General features: G+C 49.8%; 1 protein-coding gene across 1 annotated transcript in view; it reads right to left on the bottom strand.

Moving 5' to 3' along the window:
* Positions 1-13,505, bottom strand: part of BPIFB4 (BPI fold containing family B member 4) — a 27,369-nt gene extending 13,864 nt beyond the window's left edge. The window contains exons 1-10 of the mRNA XM_081832200.1: positions 13,400-13,505; positions 12,504-12,566; positions 11,690-12,209; positions 10,655-10,759; positions 9,690-9,833; positions 6,783-6,846; positions 6,262-6,322; positions 5,072-5,163; positions 3,256-3,459; positions 1,661-1,714 (exon numbers count right to left, since the gene is read on the bottom strand). Of these exons, the coding sequence (XP_081688326.1) occupies positions 1,661-1,714; positions 3,256-3,459; positions 5,072-5,163; positions 6,262-6,322; positions 6,783-6,846; positions 9,690-9,833; positions 10,655-10,759; positions 11,690-12,209; positions 12,504-12,566; positions 13,400-13,505 (1,413 nt within the window). The remainder of the gene's footprint in view (positions 1-1,660; positions 1,715-3,255; positions 3,460-5,071; positions 5,164-6,261; positions 6,323-6,782; positions 6,847-9,689; positions 9,834-10,654; positions 10,760-11,689; positions 12,210-12,503; positions 12,567-13,399) is intronic.
* Between the last annotated feature and the right edge of the window lie 1,459 nt (positions 13,506-14,964).

Here is a 14,964-nt window from a genome sequence, read left to right as displayed (position 1 = left end):
CTCAACCAGCTGAGCCACCCAGGCGCCCCAAGGTGAAATTCTTTTGAACAAACTGGGTCTATTGGCAAATCTAGTAAATTCAGCCAAATGACCACTTAGTGGATCCACCCTTTGGCAATCTGGCTTTTGACAAATCAATGACTTCGTGAATTGGCTTTTCACAAAGGGATTTTCAGGATAGCTGGAGGGACCTACCGCAACATAGTCTCCAACAATTAGCAACACCTTCCTTCGCAGGGACGTGGAGAGTCCCCCTCAAACTCTCCCCACAGCAGCAGGAGACCCGGGATGCCCCTCCCCACTCTGATACTCCACCCCAACCTGGATCTCCAGGAGACATTCCTCTGTGTCCAGCCTGAATCCTCCCCCTGCTGCAGACCCAGCCCCATTTCAAGGCCTGAGTCTCTGCTCTAGCCCAGCTCTGCCACTTCCTCGTTGTGTGACTTCTCTGAGCCTCTGTTTCCCTGTCTGTAAAATGGATTGCTCCTCTCTTGTGGCCCCATTAATGCGGGGGAGGGAGGGTAATTAAAACCAAATAAAAGAGTGCACTCTTAAATTTCTTTCATAAGCTGTAAAGTGCAGTGCACATAAGAAGTGGCCCAATAAATAAAAGGTCCAGTTGACTGAGAGGGCTCTCCCTGCCTCCCAGAGCAGCCACCATTCTGGACGTTAGATAATGGTGCTCTGCCTTTCAGTTTCCAACCACACGAGGGCGATAGTGACCATTTGTTGAGTTGGGTCTCCCTTCCTGCCTCTGAATTACAACCAGAAGCAGAACAGGTAGAACAGAGAAATGTCTAAAATGGTTGTAGATTACAGCAATCCTTGGTACCTGCATGACACTTACTATGTAAGAAACTCTTTGCTTCCAGGGGCAGGGTAACAGGCTTGGGACCCGCGCTGGGACAGGAACTGGGATCAGAAAGACCTTTGTTCCCACTGTACCTAACTACTAACCTGACAAGAGTCCCACTTGTTCTCCCCCGCTTTTAAAATAGGTTTTGTTACTATTAACAAGAATAATAACAGTGAACATTTATCAAATGCCTACTCTGTGCCTACGTTCAGATCCCAGGTTCTCAGCCACACAGTGAAGTGGGAGTTGTTATCCTTTTTTTCCAGATGAGAAAACTGAGGCCCAGTGAGAAGTAATTTGCCTACGGTAGCATGGTTGAGACATGCTGAGCTAGAATTCAAAATCATGTTTGTCTGCTCCAGAAACCTGGCTCTTCCCATCTAAGCCACCCTCCACCTACATGTGCTCTGTGTCAGCATCTTTACATGAATTATCACCTTCATCATCCTTACTCTCTTAGATGAAGCTGTGGAGTGGGAGTTAGCATCCTTTTTTGACAGATAAGGAAGCTAAGGCTCAGAGATGTTAAGACTCTTGCCTGAAGACACACAGCAACGAAGTAGCCAGGCCAGGATTAGACCTGTGCAGGCCAGTCTACTGCTAGAGCTCAGGGTCTTTCCACCTCAACCCTCCATGCTCCCCTCTCATAAGGATTTGGATACCACACTTTGCCACTGCACTCCTAAGGAGGGTGTCAGGTCGCCCCAGCCTAGTGTTGAGTGTCTCCCCTTCTGACCCAGTTCCTGGGACAGTTAGAAGGAGGGCAGCGCTGAAGACAAGGGGACACACTTCTGCCTTACATACCTTGGGAATCAGAGCTCCCAGCGTGGACGTGGTAAGAGGAGGAAGCTCTTCAAACTGCAGGACAAGAAGGGTCATGTGAGTCCCTGAGGTTATGGGGACAGATGGGAGTTGCTAACACAGTGATTAAACTCCTACACACCCTAAGACAACCAGTGGGGGGCATCTTCTTCTCTTTAAAGACCACTTGGGGGGCCCTGCCCGTCCAACAGCAACCACCATACTGATCACGGTAGCTGTTTTGTGGTTAAGTGGACAGGGCCAGCCACTTAAGCTCACCACAGACCTGACTCTTTCCCCTCTAAATGTAATTCTTGATTAAAACAAGGTGAGCATCAGTGAGTCCATGTGCATAACTCAGTGTCCACTAAATGCATAATTCTGCCATATCTTTGAACAGCCTGTACTATTATTTACTTAATGTTTTCTTTCAATTGACTTGCTTTTGAAAACCTCAAATACTAAAAAATGGAAAGCCAGTACCATTTGACAGAAAGAAATGGCAACTGGAAAAGTAAATACAATAAAAACAAAATAATGCCATTACATTCTGCTTGGATATCATTGTCTGTGGAGGGCTATGGGTATGAGTTCTGTTCTCTCTGAGTTAAAAAGAGGATACTTAAAAGTGCAAGAGAGGGTTAACTATATACTGGCACTAAATGGAGACTTTCCTCTTGATGGAACCAAGAAGGACACAATTCATATGGTGTTTTTTTTTTTTTTAAGAACATCTTATTCTTAGCAGATAGACATAAATTTATGGAGTGAAATGTCATGTTTCCAAAAACTTAAATTGTTCAACAATAGCTAGCTAGCTAAGTAGATAATAGATAGGTTAGATAGATGGATGAATGGAAGGATGGATGGATGAGAAGATGGATAGATAGAAGGATGGATGGGTGGATGGATGGATGGATGGATGGATGGATGGATGGATAGATGGATGGATAGATAGATAAATGGAAGGATGGTTGAATGGACAGAAAGTTGGATGGAAGGAAAGAAGGATAGAACGATGGATGTATGGATGAGTAGATGGGTGAGTAAGCAGATGGATGGGTGGATTGGTATACATGAAGCAAATATGGCAAAATATTAACTGGTGAATCTGGGTGACGGATATTTGGGCATTAATTGTGTTATTTTGTAACTTTTCTGAAGGCTTGCAATTTTCACAAGAAAAGGTTTGGAAAGAAAATTACTCTGGATCATACCTTATTCTTATGTATGATTTAGTTTTTAATATCAATGTTTACCAAGTAAAAGGATTCTAAGCATTTATATTGGTATACATATATAGGAACATATATCATGCTTTTAAAGAAGGACTGGCATAAAATTAAATAGAACTGAATATGATTTGATGTTATTTCATGCCCTGGCTGTGAGTCACCTAAAATACCCTAGGCACCAAGCTTTGGTAAACACTGACATAATCAATACATGTCCATGAGTGGGAAATGAGTGGGGGATGGACTGTCTACTACTGTTCTTGCTTTAAAGCAATCTTCCCAAGTCTGTGGGGACTAGACAGGATCAGTGGGGAGCTCTTTGTTGCCCAGCCCAGCCCACCTCTCGATGGGGCCATGACTCACCATGCCGTCGGTGATGTCGATATCCAGTGCCCCCTGCTTCTGCAGGAGGGCCAACACTGAGCCCAGGAAGTCGGCAGAAATGGCCAGTTGTGAATTGGTGTTGTCGCCCATGGGGGGCAAGTCTGGCATCTTTTGTCTGGGAGACATAGCTGGCCGCCCCAGTGGATAGTCAATGAGCTCTCCTCCAGCCTCCCCAACCAGAGTCTGGGGAAGCAGAGAGGAAAGGGGTCACAGGGAGGGGTACAGGGAGATGAGTGGAGGAGGAGGCTGAGACTGGGTGAGGTCCTGAATCTGCCGCCAGGCAGCCTTCCTCAATTAAGCCCACTGGGACTGAGTTATCCTTTCTTTTATGGCCCCCAGCTCTCCTTCATTTGTGATGGAATGGAACCTCTTGCAGTTCTCACTTTATGACCACTTACAGCCATCTTTTGCTTTCAATACACATGTGACATAGATTCTTCCCCACTCCATCCTGCCACAACAAGTCAGCATGTTTATGGATCTGCAAAATGCCATGGTGTATCTACACTCTAAAGACCAGGCACCTTTCCACGGTCGGCAGATGCTGTGTGGTCTGCACCGGGGACTTCTCCACCTCATAGAGAGTTACTCTGTCCCTACTGACTGGGTCAGGCCCCACCACCATCTCATGACCCCCACCGTGGCACCTTCCCACACCCTGTTCCCTCCCCCACACTCTTCTCTTGTTATGGCCCACTTATCTGGCAGGTCTCAGCTTAAGTGTCACTTCCTCCATGAAGCCCTCCATGACCTTCCTGGGTACATCCTATCTCCTTGCTTCAGGCTCTGATATCCCGGGACCCTCTTTCACGATCTTTGTGTCTTTGTTTGAGTCACTCTTGGATGGCCTATCCCCTCCAATAGATTGTAAGCTCCATTAAGGCAGAGATCTTACCTTGTTCACCAATGCACCTCCAGCCCCAGGCCGGAGTCTGGCAAACAGCAGGTGACCAACAAATATCTCTTGGATGGCTCTTGTTTATGAATAGACTAGGTGTGCCCATATATGTGTGCACAAGTAGGCTCTGTCTGTGGCAGCTTGGGTGTGCACCTGCAGCTCTGTATCTGATGGAGCATTGGGCGGGGGGCGGGGCGGGGGGGAAGCATCCGTGTTGGTACAGCGCGGGGGGAGCACGCATGCGTGTGCCCCGTGCACTTAGGGGCCGGATTCGGTGGTGTCCCAGAACCAGCTCACGCCAGCTCATAAGCGCTCTTGTGACATTCTACGCTTGTCTTCCCAACTCTTCATTCGGTGATACCAAGTTGGTAGCTTAAAATGGGCCATGGTGGCAGTATTTAGACCATGGAAATCCGCAAATGCTATGAATCAGGACTTTTTTTTTTCTTTTTAATCACGGATTGCCGGCTGCTGGCGCTTATCAGCACGCTACCGGCCGGATTCATTCCTCCAGGAAACCCAAGTCCGTAGTAGCAGAAGGTAGACTGCTTGGGTTTAGATCCCAGGCTCACATTTATTCGCTGTGTGACCTTGGGCAAGTGGCTTAACTTCTGTGCCTCCGTTCCCTCAATAAGAGTTCACCTTATTATATCATATGGTTGCTGTGAGGGTAGACTGAGTTAATCTACATCAAACACTTAGAATGTGCCTGGAAAGCAGTAAGCACCTCTAAGTGTTGGCTGTGACTGTGTTTTCTGCTGTGGCTCCTAGAAGGTCCTCAAGTCATCAAAAGAGGGTCCTGTTCAAACGTTGCTTCGCAGACATTGAGTAGAAGCCCATGGGTCTGGCAGTCACACCCCTGCCCACCTCCCCTTGGCCCAAGGCCCCGGCACTCACATTGAGGTCCAGCTCCAGGAATTCCCCAGTCACAAGCGGGAGGCTGGAGAAGGTATACTGGACACTTCCCAATATCCCCAGAGGAACCAGAGCTGCAGGCAAAGGTGGGGGTCACGGGGAGTCCCCTTGACCTTCCGAGATGCCTTCCCTCCTTGTGCCCCAAAGCAGGCAGAGCAGCAAGGCTCCAGACCCAGACAGCATGAAAAGAGCCAGAGTTCTGGGTTCAAATTCCAGCTCTGCCTCTTCCTTGCTGTGTGACCTTAGGCAAGACACTGCACCTCTCTGAACTCCAGTTCCCTCCTCTGTAAAATCGGCTTAATATAATTCCTTGGACTATACTGTGGGGTCCATGAGAGTCTGGATATCGATAAGCTTTGTAAACTGTGAAGTACTGTGACCAGGGAAGAAGGTTTAAGGTTCCACGATGTGGTGCTTAGTTGAAGCGTGGACTTTCCTGACTGCTTGTGACCAATAGCCCCATCATCTGGGCTCTTCCTCCCTTGTTCCTGGCCACAAAGGGAGAGAACTTTACCTGTCTGGGAAAGCCATCCTCAAACTGCTTGGGGTCTCGAGAGATGGGACTGCCACCCCAGAGGGCTGCGCTGTATGGCTGTAGAAACTATAGCCCCTCATGAGTCAGGTGCCTCCATTATGTTGTGGTGGTCTATATGAAAGGAGATCCCTGGAACATGCCGTGCGTGAACTGCACAACTATATGGGGCAGGTTTGCCTTCAGCAATGTTCACTCAGAAATCTTGGATCGTGGGGTGGTGTTGGAGCCTGGTTCTGAGGACCCGGACAGTCTCCACGGTGTCTCCTGCTCTTCGCTCTCCAATCCCTCTGCGGGATGAAGCCAACCCCCCATTGTAGAGATGAGGAACCTGGAAAGTCTTTCCAAGTCCACACCGGTGTCAGGGCAGAGCCAGGACTCAAACCCAGCCTCCCTGTCCCAGTCCAGAGCCTGAGCCTCCGGGGCCAGGTGGGAGGCTCCTTCCTCCGGGGGGATGTCTGGCCAGGTAGCCTCTCTCTTGTGGCATCAGCTACACTGCACTCTGAGGGCCTGAGTGGGTGTGCCCCCACCACACTGGACCCTCCTCCCAGACATGCTACGTCCCCAGTGCCTCCCATGGCTGGGCCCAGATCAGGGCTGGCAGATGTTGGCTGAATGAAGCAAAGCAGGAAGGACTTACAGTCCACGAGACCCAGCTGGTCATTGACAAGACCCAGCACCACGTCCACGATGGGGCAGAGCTGTAAGGGGAGACGGCATGAGGTTCCAGTGATGGGGCTAGGGTTGGGGAGGGGAGCACGAATACCGACAAGAGCTAACATTTACTGCCTGCTTGCTCCGTGCCCGGCACGGTCCTCCCCACAACCCTATGGGGAAGGCTCTCTCCTAACCCCCATTTTATAGCTGGGAAAACCAAGACTCAAAGAGGGGATATGATTGTCACGCAGCTCGGAAGTGCCCGAGCTGGGATTCAAACCAGAACTGTGTGACTCTTAAGCTCCACTTCCTTATCCCTTCACTAATCTGTCCCTCCATGATCCTCCAGGTCCTCCCCAGACCCCCAAGAACATGTCCCAGCCCTCTGGCTCCCTCCGTCCCTCTGGGTCACCTGCATGCCCACAGGGATGGAGGCTGGACTGTGGTCCCTCAGTCTGGGGAAAGTCTGTGCTTCTAGCTTCCCATCCCGGGATGGGTTCTCACCAAGTCAGGGAGGACGTTGGCCAGCACTCGGTTCACTAAGTTGTCCACGAGGTTGGGGAGAAGCCTGCGGAGAGAGGAGTGGAAGGGAGGAGGGAGCTCACCAAGCTTGTCCACACTTGGGGTCCCTGGCCAGGCCCTGAACAGCGAGAACTGGGAAATTGTTCTGAAAGCCAGAAGGACAGTGGCTGGACCTGACTGGACAGGCAACCCTGACAAATTGCTTGGCTTTTCATTCAACATTCACTCGTCTGTCCATCCATCCATCCATCTATCCATTCATCCATCCAACAAACAAATGCTCCTTGAACTCTGCAAAGGGCCAGGTGCAAAAGTCATTCCCTCCTGCTCATCTGCCCCTCAGTGGGCTGCTTGCTGCCGCTTTGTGCCGTCTTCCTAAAGGGAAACGAACGTATTACTTGATCCAAGCACCTAGCACAGTGTCGGTGCATAGTAGGTGCTCAATTAATGTTTGTGGGAGGGAGGGGAGGAGAAACCCTGGCCAGCAAAATGTGCTCATGTGGTCCGCAAGAGGAAATGCATTGCTGTTGTTGAAAAGCTTGGGACATGTGATCAGTTCTACAGACAAAGAAACGGGTCCGGAGAAGTGGTCCAGAGCGAGTTCTAAGTCCATCACCAGCTGTAAACTAACTGTCTTAACCAGTTAGTTGAGGAGGGGAGGAGATCACGGTGTTGATGCATAGACAAGACACATAGATGGACAGACTTGTAAGGCAAGCATGTGTTTCCCGAGGCCCCTCAGTGACGAGAGAGTGAGTGAAACATGGCTATCCTAATACAAAGTGTCACGGACAGTTTGGCCCCTTAAAAATCCATCCGTCTCTGCCCCCACTGAACACTCCCTGTGTCCACCCACGTCGTAACTGACCGTTCAATGCTTGCCAGTTTGACAGAGCAAAGAATTTCTTGAGATCGTGTCCTAATTAGAACGTTCCACTATGCGTTTTGGTCTCCTTTTCAAGTGGATGCACACCTCGAGGGGCCTTGTCTTGGTTCCAATTCTCCTTGGAGGGTAAGGCCCTTGAGAATGCACCTGCACGTTTACCCATGCATGGGTGTGTGTGTGTGTGTGTCTATGTGTGTGGGGGGAGGGATCATCTGAATTTAATCTGTGTACATTCAGGGCACAGACTGTTTTCTCTTTCTGGGAAATTATCTGGCAGATACATCAACCCACATTTAAAATGTATATAAACGGTTATTCATTGTAACCTGTTTGTCAGAGCAGAAGATTAGGCAGATTGCCATGTCCCCACCCCAGGGGACTAGACAAATTCATGGTGGTTTGTCCGGACAGTGGAATAGTACATGGCCGTAAAAACAACAAGGAAAGTCTCAATGTTCAAATACAGAAAAATCTCCAAATAGAGTAAGTGAAAAAGACAAAGTGCAAAATGGTGTTTATAGGATGTGCCCATTTGTGTTAAAAGGAGGGTTGGGAATGAGAATCCACATTCATGTTTGCTTCATTTGTAGAAAGGAATTGGAAGGAGAATCAAGAAAGAAGCACAGTGAGCTTGCTGGGGAGGGGCAGATGGGAAGCAGCGTGGGGAAGAGGGCTCTTCAGTCTGTGCCTTTTAATTTTTTTACATATATTTTTAAAGATTTATTTATTTATTTTAGAGAGAGAGAGCAGGAAAGGGACGGAGAGAGAGAGAGAGAGAGAAAGAGACTCTCAAGCAGACTCCCCGCTGAGTGCATAGCCCAATGCAGGGCTCAATCTCATGACCCTGAGATCATGACCTGAGCCGAAATCAAGAGTCAGACGCTCAACCAACTGAGCCGCCCAGGCGCCCCTATTTTTTTTTATATTTTGAACCATGTATTACCAAATATATTTCCTAGTGAAAATGTGAATGTAAAAATCTGTGAGGTTTCTGGGTCTCCACCTCCTCTCCTCACCAAAATATCAGGGGCCAATTTTCTCTGTCCTTACCTACCCTAGAGCAGAAACAAAGACTCAGAGAAGCTCACATGAATCAGAAATTCTTGAGTTCAAGTGGCACAATGAGTTTTTCTACTTTTAAAGTCTAGGTAGATGGGGCGCCTGGGTGGCTCAGTTGGTTGGGCGACTGCCCTCGGCTCAGGTCATGATCCTGGAGTCCTGGGATCAAGCCCCGCATTGGGCTCCCTGCTGAGCAGGGAGTCTGTTTCTCCCTCTGACCCTCCCCCCTCTCATGTATTCTCTCTCGTTGTCTCTCTCTCAAATAAATAAATAAAATCTTAAAAAAAAAAAAAGTCTAGGTAAGAGGAGCACTAGAGTGATAGTGAGAAAACATTGATAACACAGGAGGGGAAGGAGTAGGGGGTCAGAGGTCTCGAAGAGAGAAGCCAAAGAAGCATTTCCCATGATGAGGGCCAGGGAGTGAAGAGAAAAGGACTCAGCTCTGAGCTGCCCTGATGTGCCCTCATCCAAGACCATCACTGGGGGACAGCGTACCCAATACACAGACACTTGAAACCTCTCTGGACAGAGTATGGGGATTTGGCCACTTTATGAGGAGGGCATAACAGAAAAAAACTCAACCCCTAACCAAGGGTGCATTGGACAGAACCCATTGGGAAATTTCCCCATGAGTTAGGGCTCCAAGAGACACAAAACTCCTGCTAGACATATATTCAGAAAACTCTTAAAATGTACCAGATTCTGTACTAAGTGTTTTGCATTCATTATCTCAATTCCAAAGGGAAAACAATTACCCCCATTCCACAAAGAAGCTGGAGCACAGAGAGGGCAACAGAGTTGCTCAAGGTCACACAGCAAGGAATAGTGGAGCTGAGGTTTGAACTGTGGGCTTCTTCTAGAGCCTTTACTCGTAACCATATGATTTGTCAAAGACAGACCACTTCACCATCCCCCAAGGCACTCCACTGCCCGCTGGTACTCACCCTCGAAGCAGCTTGACTTTGATACCCCCCAGGAGGGTGTCACATCGCTCAATAACTAGCCTAGGGTAGCCCGTGCGGTCCATGGTCAGCCGGACCTTGGCAGTGATGTTCACTTCCACAGCAATGTCCAGGAAGCCAATGAGACTGGAGGAGATCATGGGGCCGGTGAGACTGTGAGTCAGCCTCGACTGCCAGGCAGCTCAGCTTCATTCGGTTCTATGCAGCACCTTGCACCTTGGCCTCTGTCCTTGCTGTCCCTGCCTCTTTCTTTTGTGCATCTATTATGCTCCTTGCTCATCTTTAGGGGTCCCAAACCGGAAGGCTTCCCTGGTCCCTCTACATATGTGAACAAATTCTATCTCTTCCTTAGTCTATGAGAGCTTCCTTCAAAGGCTAGGAACAGGGGTCAATAAATGAACTCTATACATAAATTCTGGTTTCCAAGGTGACTACCCATTGACCTAGCTTTGTAGACATGACCTCATCCCATGGGGAGAAATCAACACCAAAGTCCTCTCTGTGAGGTTCTCGGATAAGCACTACTTTGTGGCAGGCACTCTTCAGGGAGACATTTGCTTGCCTTCCCTCGCCTGTGGCCACAGCCACCTGGAAAAGGAGGTGTCTTTATGTCCATTGCAGGAGAAGACACTAAGGCTCAGTGACATGAAGGGGCTGACCTGAGGTCACACAGCTTTAAAGAGAGTCAGGATTCAAACCCAGGCTGTCGCCTGTCTCCAGCCTCCCAGAGCTTAACAACCATGCAGGCTACCTTCACGGCTGACGGGGACCACAAGATGACCTGAGCCCAAAAGTATATGCCACGTACTGGTAACACATTAGGTCTTATTATTCCCCCCATATTATGGACAAAGAGGCTGAGGTACCGAGAGGGGAAATGACCTGCCCACGATCTCCCAGCCAGGACATAGGGCGATGGGGGCCCCTCCAGGGCTGAGGGTACACACCTCTTTCCGTTGATGGCCACGCAGGTGTACAAACTCAGGTAGACACCCACACCAGGCAGGAGCCTCACGGACACCCGGGGGAGGGTCAACTCCACGATGCGCAGTCTGCATAGGACCCGGGTGGTGAGATGGGGGTCAGCCCCACTGCCTGCCACCCCTTGCCAGGAGTGCCCCGTCTCACACCACCCCCTTTTCTGTGCTGCGTTCATTCCTCCTGGCCCTAAAGAGACCTGAGGTTTGTGGATAGAACTGGGAGAACACAGAGAAGTGAAAGAGAAAGAATGCCATGACCCACCCTCCTATTGGCTGGAGACGCACTGTTTGCATTTCCAGGTTATTTCCTTTGGATTTTTTTTTTCTTGTAAAGATACCGTTCTCTCTAATGTCCCTGCCCCTCCTTGCCTGCTTCCTTCCTACATATTCTCAGATTTCAGATTAAGACCCTCTTCCTCCAGGAAGCCTTCCCTGACCTCCCCCATTATACACATCCCTATTTCCCCCATGAACTGCTTGCTGGTGTTATAACTGTATGATTATTTTCAGGCATCTTTATGAAAGCCCATATATCCCATCAGCCTGCAAGCTCTATGAGGACAAGAGACGTGTCTTTTGGCTAACCATGTGGCCGCGTGCTCAGTGCCAACACAGTGGCCTGCACGTAGGAGGAGCACTAAGTATTTGTTGAATTAGATAGTGAATGTGAGGAGGAGACTGGGCACAGCTGAAATTACTCTATATGTGTAGTTTTAAATCCTTGGGTATTTTCCATCTTGTGACTATGACCATTCTACAGATGAGGAAATCAAGACTCAGAGCGATGAAAAGTGTGGCCCAGAGTCACACACATATATGAAAAGGTGAGTTGAGACTCACATTCAGGACTGCTTAAGGACAAGACCCCCAAGCCGTACAACTTGGGGCTCTCAAGACCTCCAGTCCTGAGGCCAAGCCTTGAACTCCAGGCCCCTGGGTGTGATCACCCAGCTTGTAGGTTCATCATCTGGGCTTGATAGGGAGAGCCTGGCCCCTCCTTACCCGGTGATGCCCTGCACGGTGCTGAGGATGCCACCCTCGCCGAGGACGCCCAGGACTCCACCTCCTCCAAGAAGTCCTCCATCGCCAAGGAGACCACCTCCGCCGAGCAGGCCACCTTGGCCCGACAGGATGCCATCGGCTGCCAGCATGCCCCCAATGCCCAGCAAACCACCTGGGCCCAGTGCCCCAGTGGCTACACCGGGTGGGATCTCTCCAGGCCGCAGCTCTCTCCGGTGAAGCCTGCCCATGGCTGCTGCAACTTCGTCTGACCTGTACCGCCCACGGCCCCTGGGGCTGCCATATGCATTCACAGCATTGCGGTAGTTGCCGTTTCGGAGGTCCCTGTTGCTTCCATCTGGCTCAGGGATCTCACCGTATCTGTATTTGCCCCCCAGCTGAGCGGTGTTGTCATTGGTCTCGATGTGACCATACTTGTAATTACCGCCAAGCTGGTCGCCATTGGTATATTTTGGGGGGCGCTCTCGGACATGCAAATCGTTGTAGGGAACGCCACCGACACCTCGGGAGAATTCAGCGCCTCTGTAGTCATTGTAATGGTGTCGGCCACCGCCCAAAAGCCCCCCCCCACCACCACCCAAGAGACCACCACCACTGCCTCCCAAAAGCCCCCCACCCCTGCTGCCTCCGCCACCCAATAAGCCTCCCCCAACTCCACCCAGCAGGTCATCTTCACCCCCTCCACCCCCACCACCAAGCAGGCCCCCCAGAAGACCACCGCCTCCACCACCTCCACCTCCATTTCCACCAAGCAGACCCCCCAAGAGCGGTCCGCCACCATCACCACCAGCTTTACCCATGGGCACCTCTCTCAGGGCTGAGCGGAGAGCATCACTCTGCTGTAGGGTGCCGGAAATGGCTGCAGAGAAGCAAGGGTACCAGTCAGGGCTTTCTCCCACAGCCCCCGGGTACCACCGCTGGAGCACTGCTCGGCTCTCTGGGCCATTCTTCCTAGTGGTAAAACGTCAGGGTCGAATGGGAAGACACCTCCAGACCAATCCAGCCCTGACATCCCAGCAAGCTCACTAGCTGCTGACCTTGACCTGCTCTCACTTTAACTAGATTTCACATCGTTCGCCAAACCTGGAAAGATTTTCTTCTTCATTCTCCCTTTTGAGTGCTCCATACTTCAGAGCCTATAAAGCTTATAAAGCTCTAAGCTCCTGCTTAGACGGGAGTCAGGGCAGGGAGTGTCTTCATTTGCCAGCTGACAAAAATGAGGTCCCAAGAATTAAAGGCAGCAATAATTACAGCTCCTACATTTGAGGGCCTCCCATGTACGAGGAACTGTGCTAAGTTTTCAAAAGGCTTTCTCGTTCATCCTCATATCTGTCCTCCGCGATGGGGCCAAAATCACATCGATTTTGCAGATAAGGAAACTGAGGCTCAGAAAACTCAAGTTGTGGACTTAAGTCCACACAGTCAGTATTTGAGCCCCAGGAAGGATGACTCCAGGACCCCAAGCTCTTAGTTACTGCTGTCTACTGCCTTGGCTCTAAAATCCTTAACATGCTGCCTTGCACACAGTAAGCGCTCAGGAAATGGTAGCCAAAAGCAGAAGGGGGAATAATTTACCCATCCACCTGATGCAGAATCTGCCAGTGACAGAGAGGGTCCTTGGGAACGTCAGAGTTGGCTGGACAGCCCTGCCCACCCCATGTCACCGCTAACCCCCTGCAGGCCTGGACTCACCATTGCTCAGCACGTGTTTGGTAACCCTGAGGACAGTGTTTGTCTCTTGGCGCGTGCCACAGACAGCTGCCACAGACAGAAGAGCCACACACCAGGCCGTCCACATGCTGGCGCAGCTTCTGTGCTGAGGAGACAGTGCATCAGAGGGCTGTGGCTGGGAGTCACCACCCTGGCCAGCAGACGGAGCTAGGCACCCCCTGCCAAGAGTCATACTAGCACCCTGAGACTGAGGCAGAGGGGATGTACTGAGGTCACACATGGGGCAGGTCCAGAATTCCCAATACCACCTTCTAAGTTTTTCAAAATGAAATCAATCTGGAGACATAAAGCAGATTCATTAACCAAACTGTCCTAGAGCCATGAATGTCTCATTATCCCCCAAGATGAAATTTCCAAATGGAGCATCAGGGAGAGGGGTCATGAGGATTCCAATCAAAGTAGCACCTAGTAGCAGACAGCTTCTAGAGGAAATCTCTCCAGCATCTCCCCCTCTGTTCACCCACCAACCCATCCATCCTCCCATCCACCCATTCATCCTTCCACCCACCCATCTTTCCATCCATTCATCAATTTATCCGTCCATCTATCCTTCCACCCATCCACCCACCCATCCATTCTTCCATCCATCCATCCATCCATCCATCCATCCATCCATCCATCCATCCTTCCTTCCTTCCTTCCATCCATCCATCCATCCATCCATCCATCCTTCTATCAGTTCATCCACCTATCAACACATTCATCTAGCCACCCTTTCAATGCATCCAGCCAGCCAGAAAACACTCCTACCTCTTTGGAGGAGACAGTTCTACACCATGTAGTTAAGATTAAGGGCTCTGGATCAGAGCTATCTAGGTTCTAATCCTTAGACAAGAGACTTTACCTTTTTCAACCTCTACCTCCTCATCACTAACACATTGTTTCTGGTATGTGGTAGACACTCAATAACCAGCAGCTGTTGTTATTGTCTTGGTACTATTATTTCAGAGCCCTAAGGAATGGGTGTGGACTGTTATGAGATTGGGGAGAAGGAAAGCATGCATTTTGGGATGAGCTGTTCAGCCTCTAAGAAATTTTATGTTACTGCCTCGATGCCCTCCATGCCTTAACTCTGCACTCTTCACTTCTCTCACTCCATTAATTCAGTCTACCCAGTTGTCAGCTTCAGAGGATCATTGACTCCCCTCTGGGCCAAATTGTGAAATCACTAGCTTCAGCCCCCTCCACTTACATACCCTCTTCTCTTCTCCCGGCCACCACTTCTCTTGAAGTTCACAAAGCCCCCAAGTTTTTTCCCCCACTCCCACCTACTTCTGGAATATTGGAAGCACTCATTTAAACTAGAATATGAGGACTAATATGTGCAAAAATATATTTTTTTCTGGCTTCTTTACCTCATCCTAACCTACTACTTAGAAAGTTCTGTGTACAAAGAGGGATCACCATCTTCAGTTAAAAAGATGGACACCAATGGAGGGATTTCTGGCAAACAGCTGAGGAGTCTCAGAGAAGTAGCAAAGGTGCCAGGTACCCAAATCCCTTGGAAATATAAGTGCAGCTCTGTT

The sequence above is a fragment of the Leptonychotes weddellii genome, chromosome 10 (assembly GCF_054177405.1).
Source record: "Leptonychotes weddellii isolate Sample4059 chromosome 10, ASM5417740v2, whole genome shotgun sequence".
NCBI lineage: Eukaryota > Metazoa > Chordata > Mammalia > Carnivora > Phocidae > Leptonychotes > Leptonychotes weddellii.
This window is presented reverse-complemented; position numbering and strand designations above follow the sequence as displayed.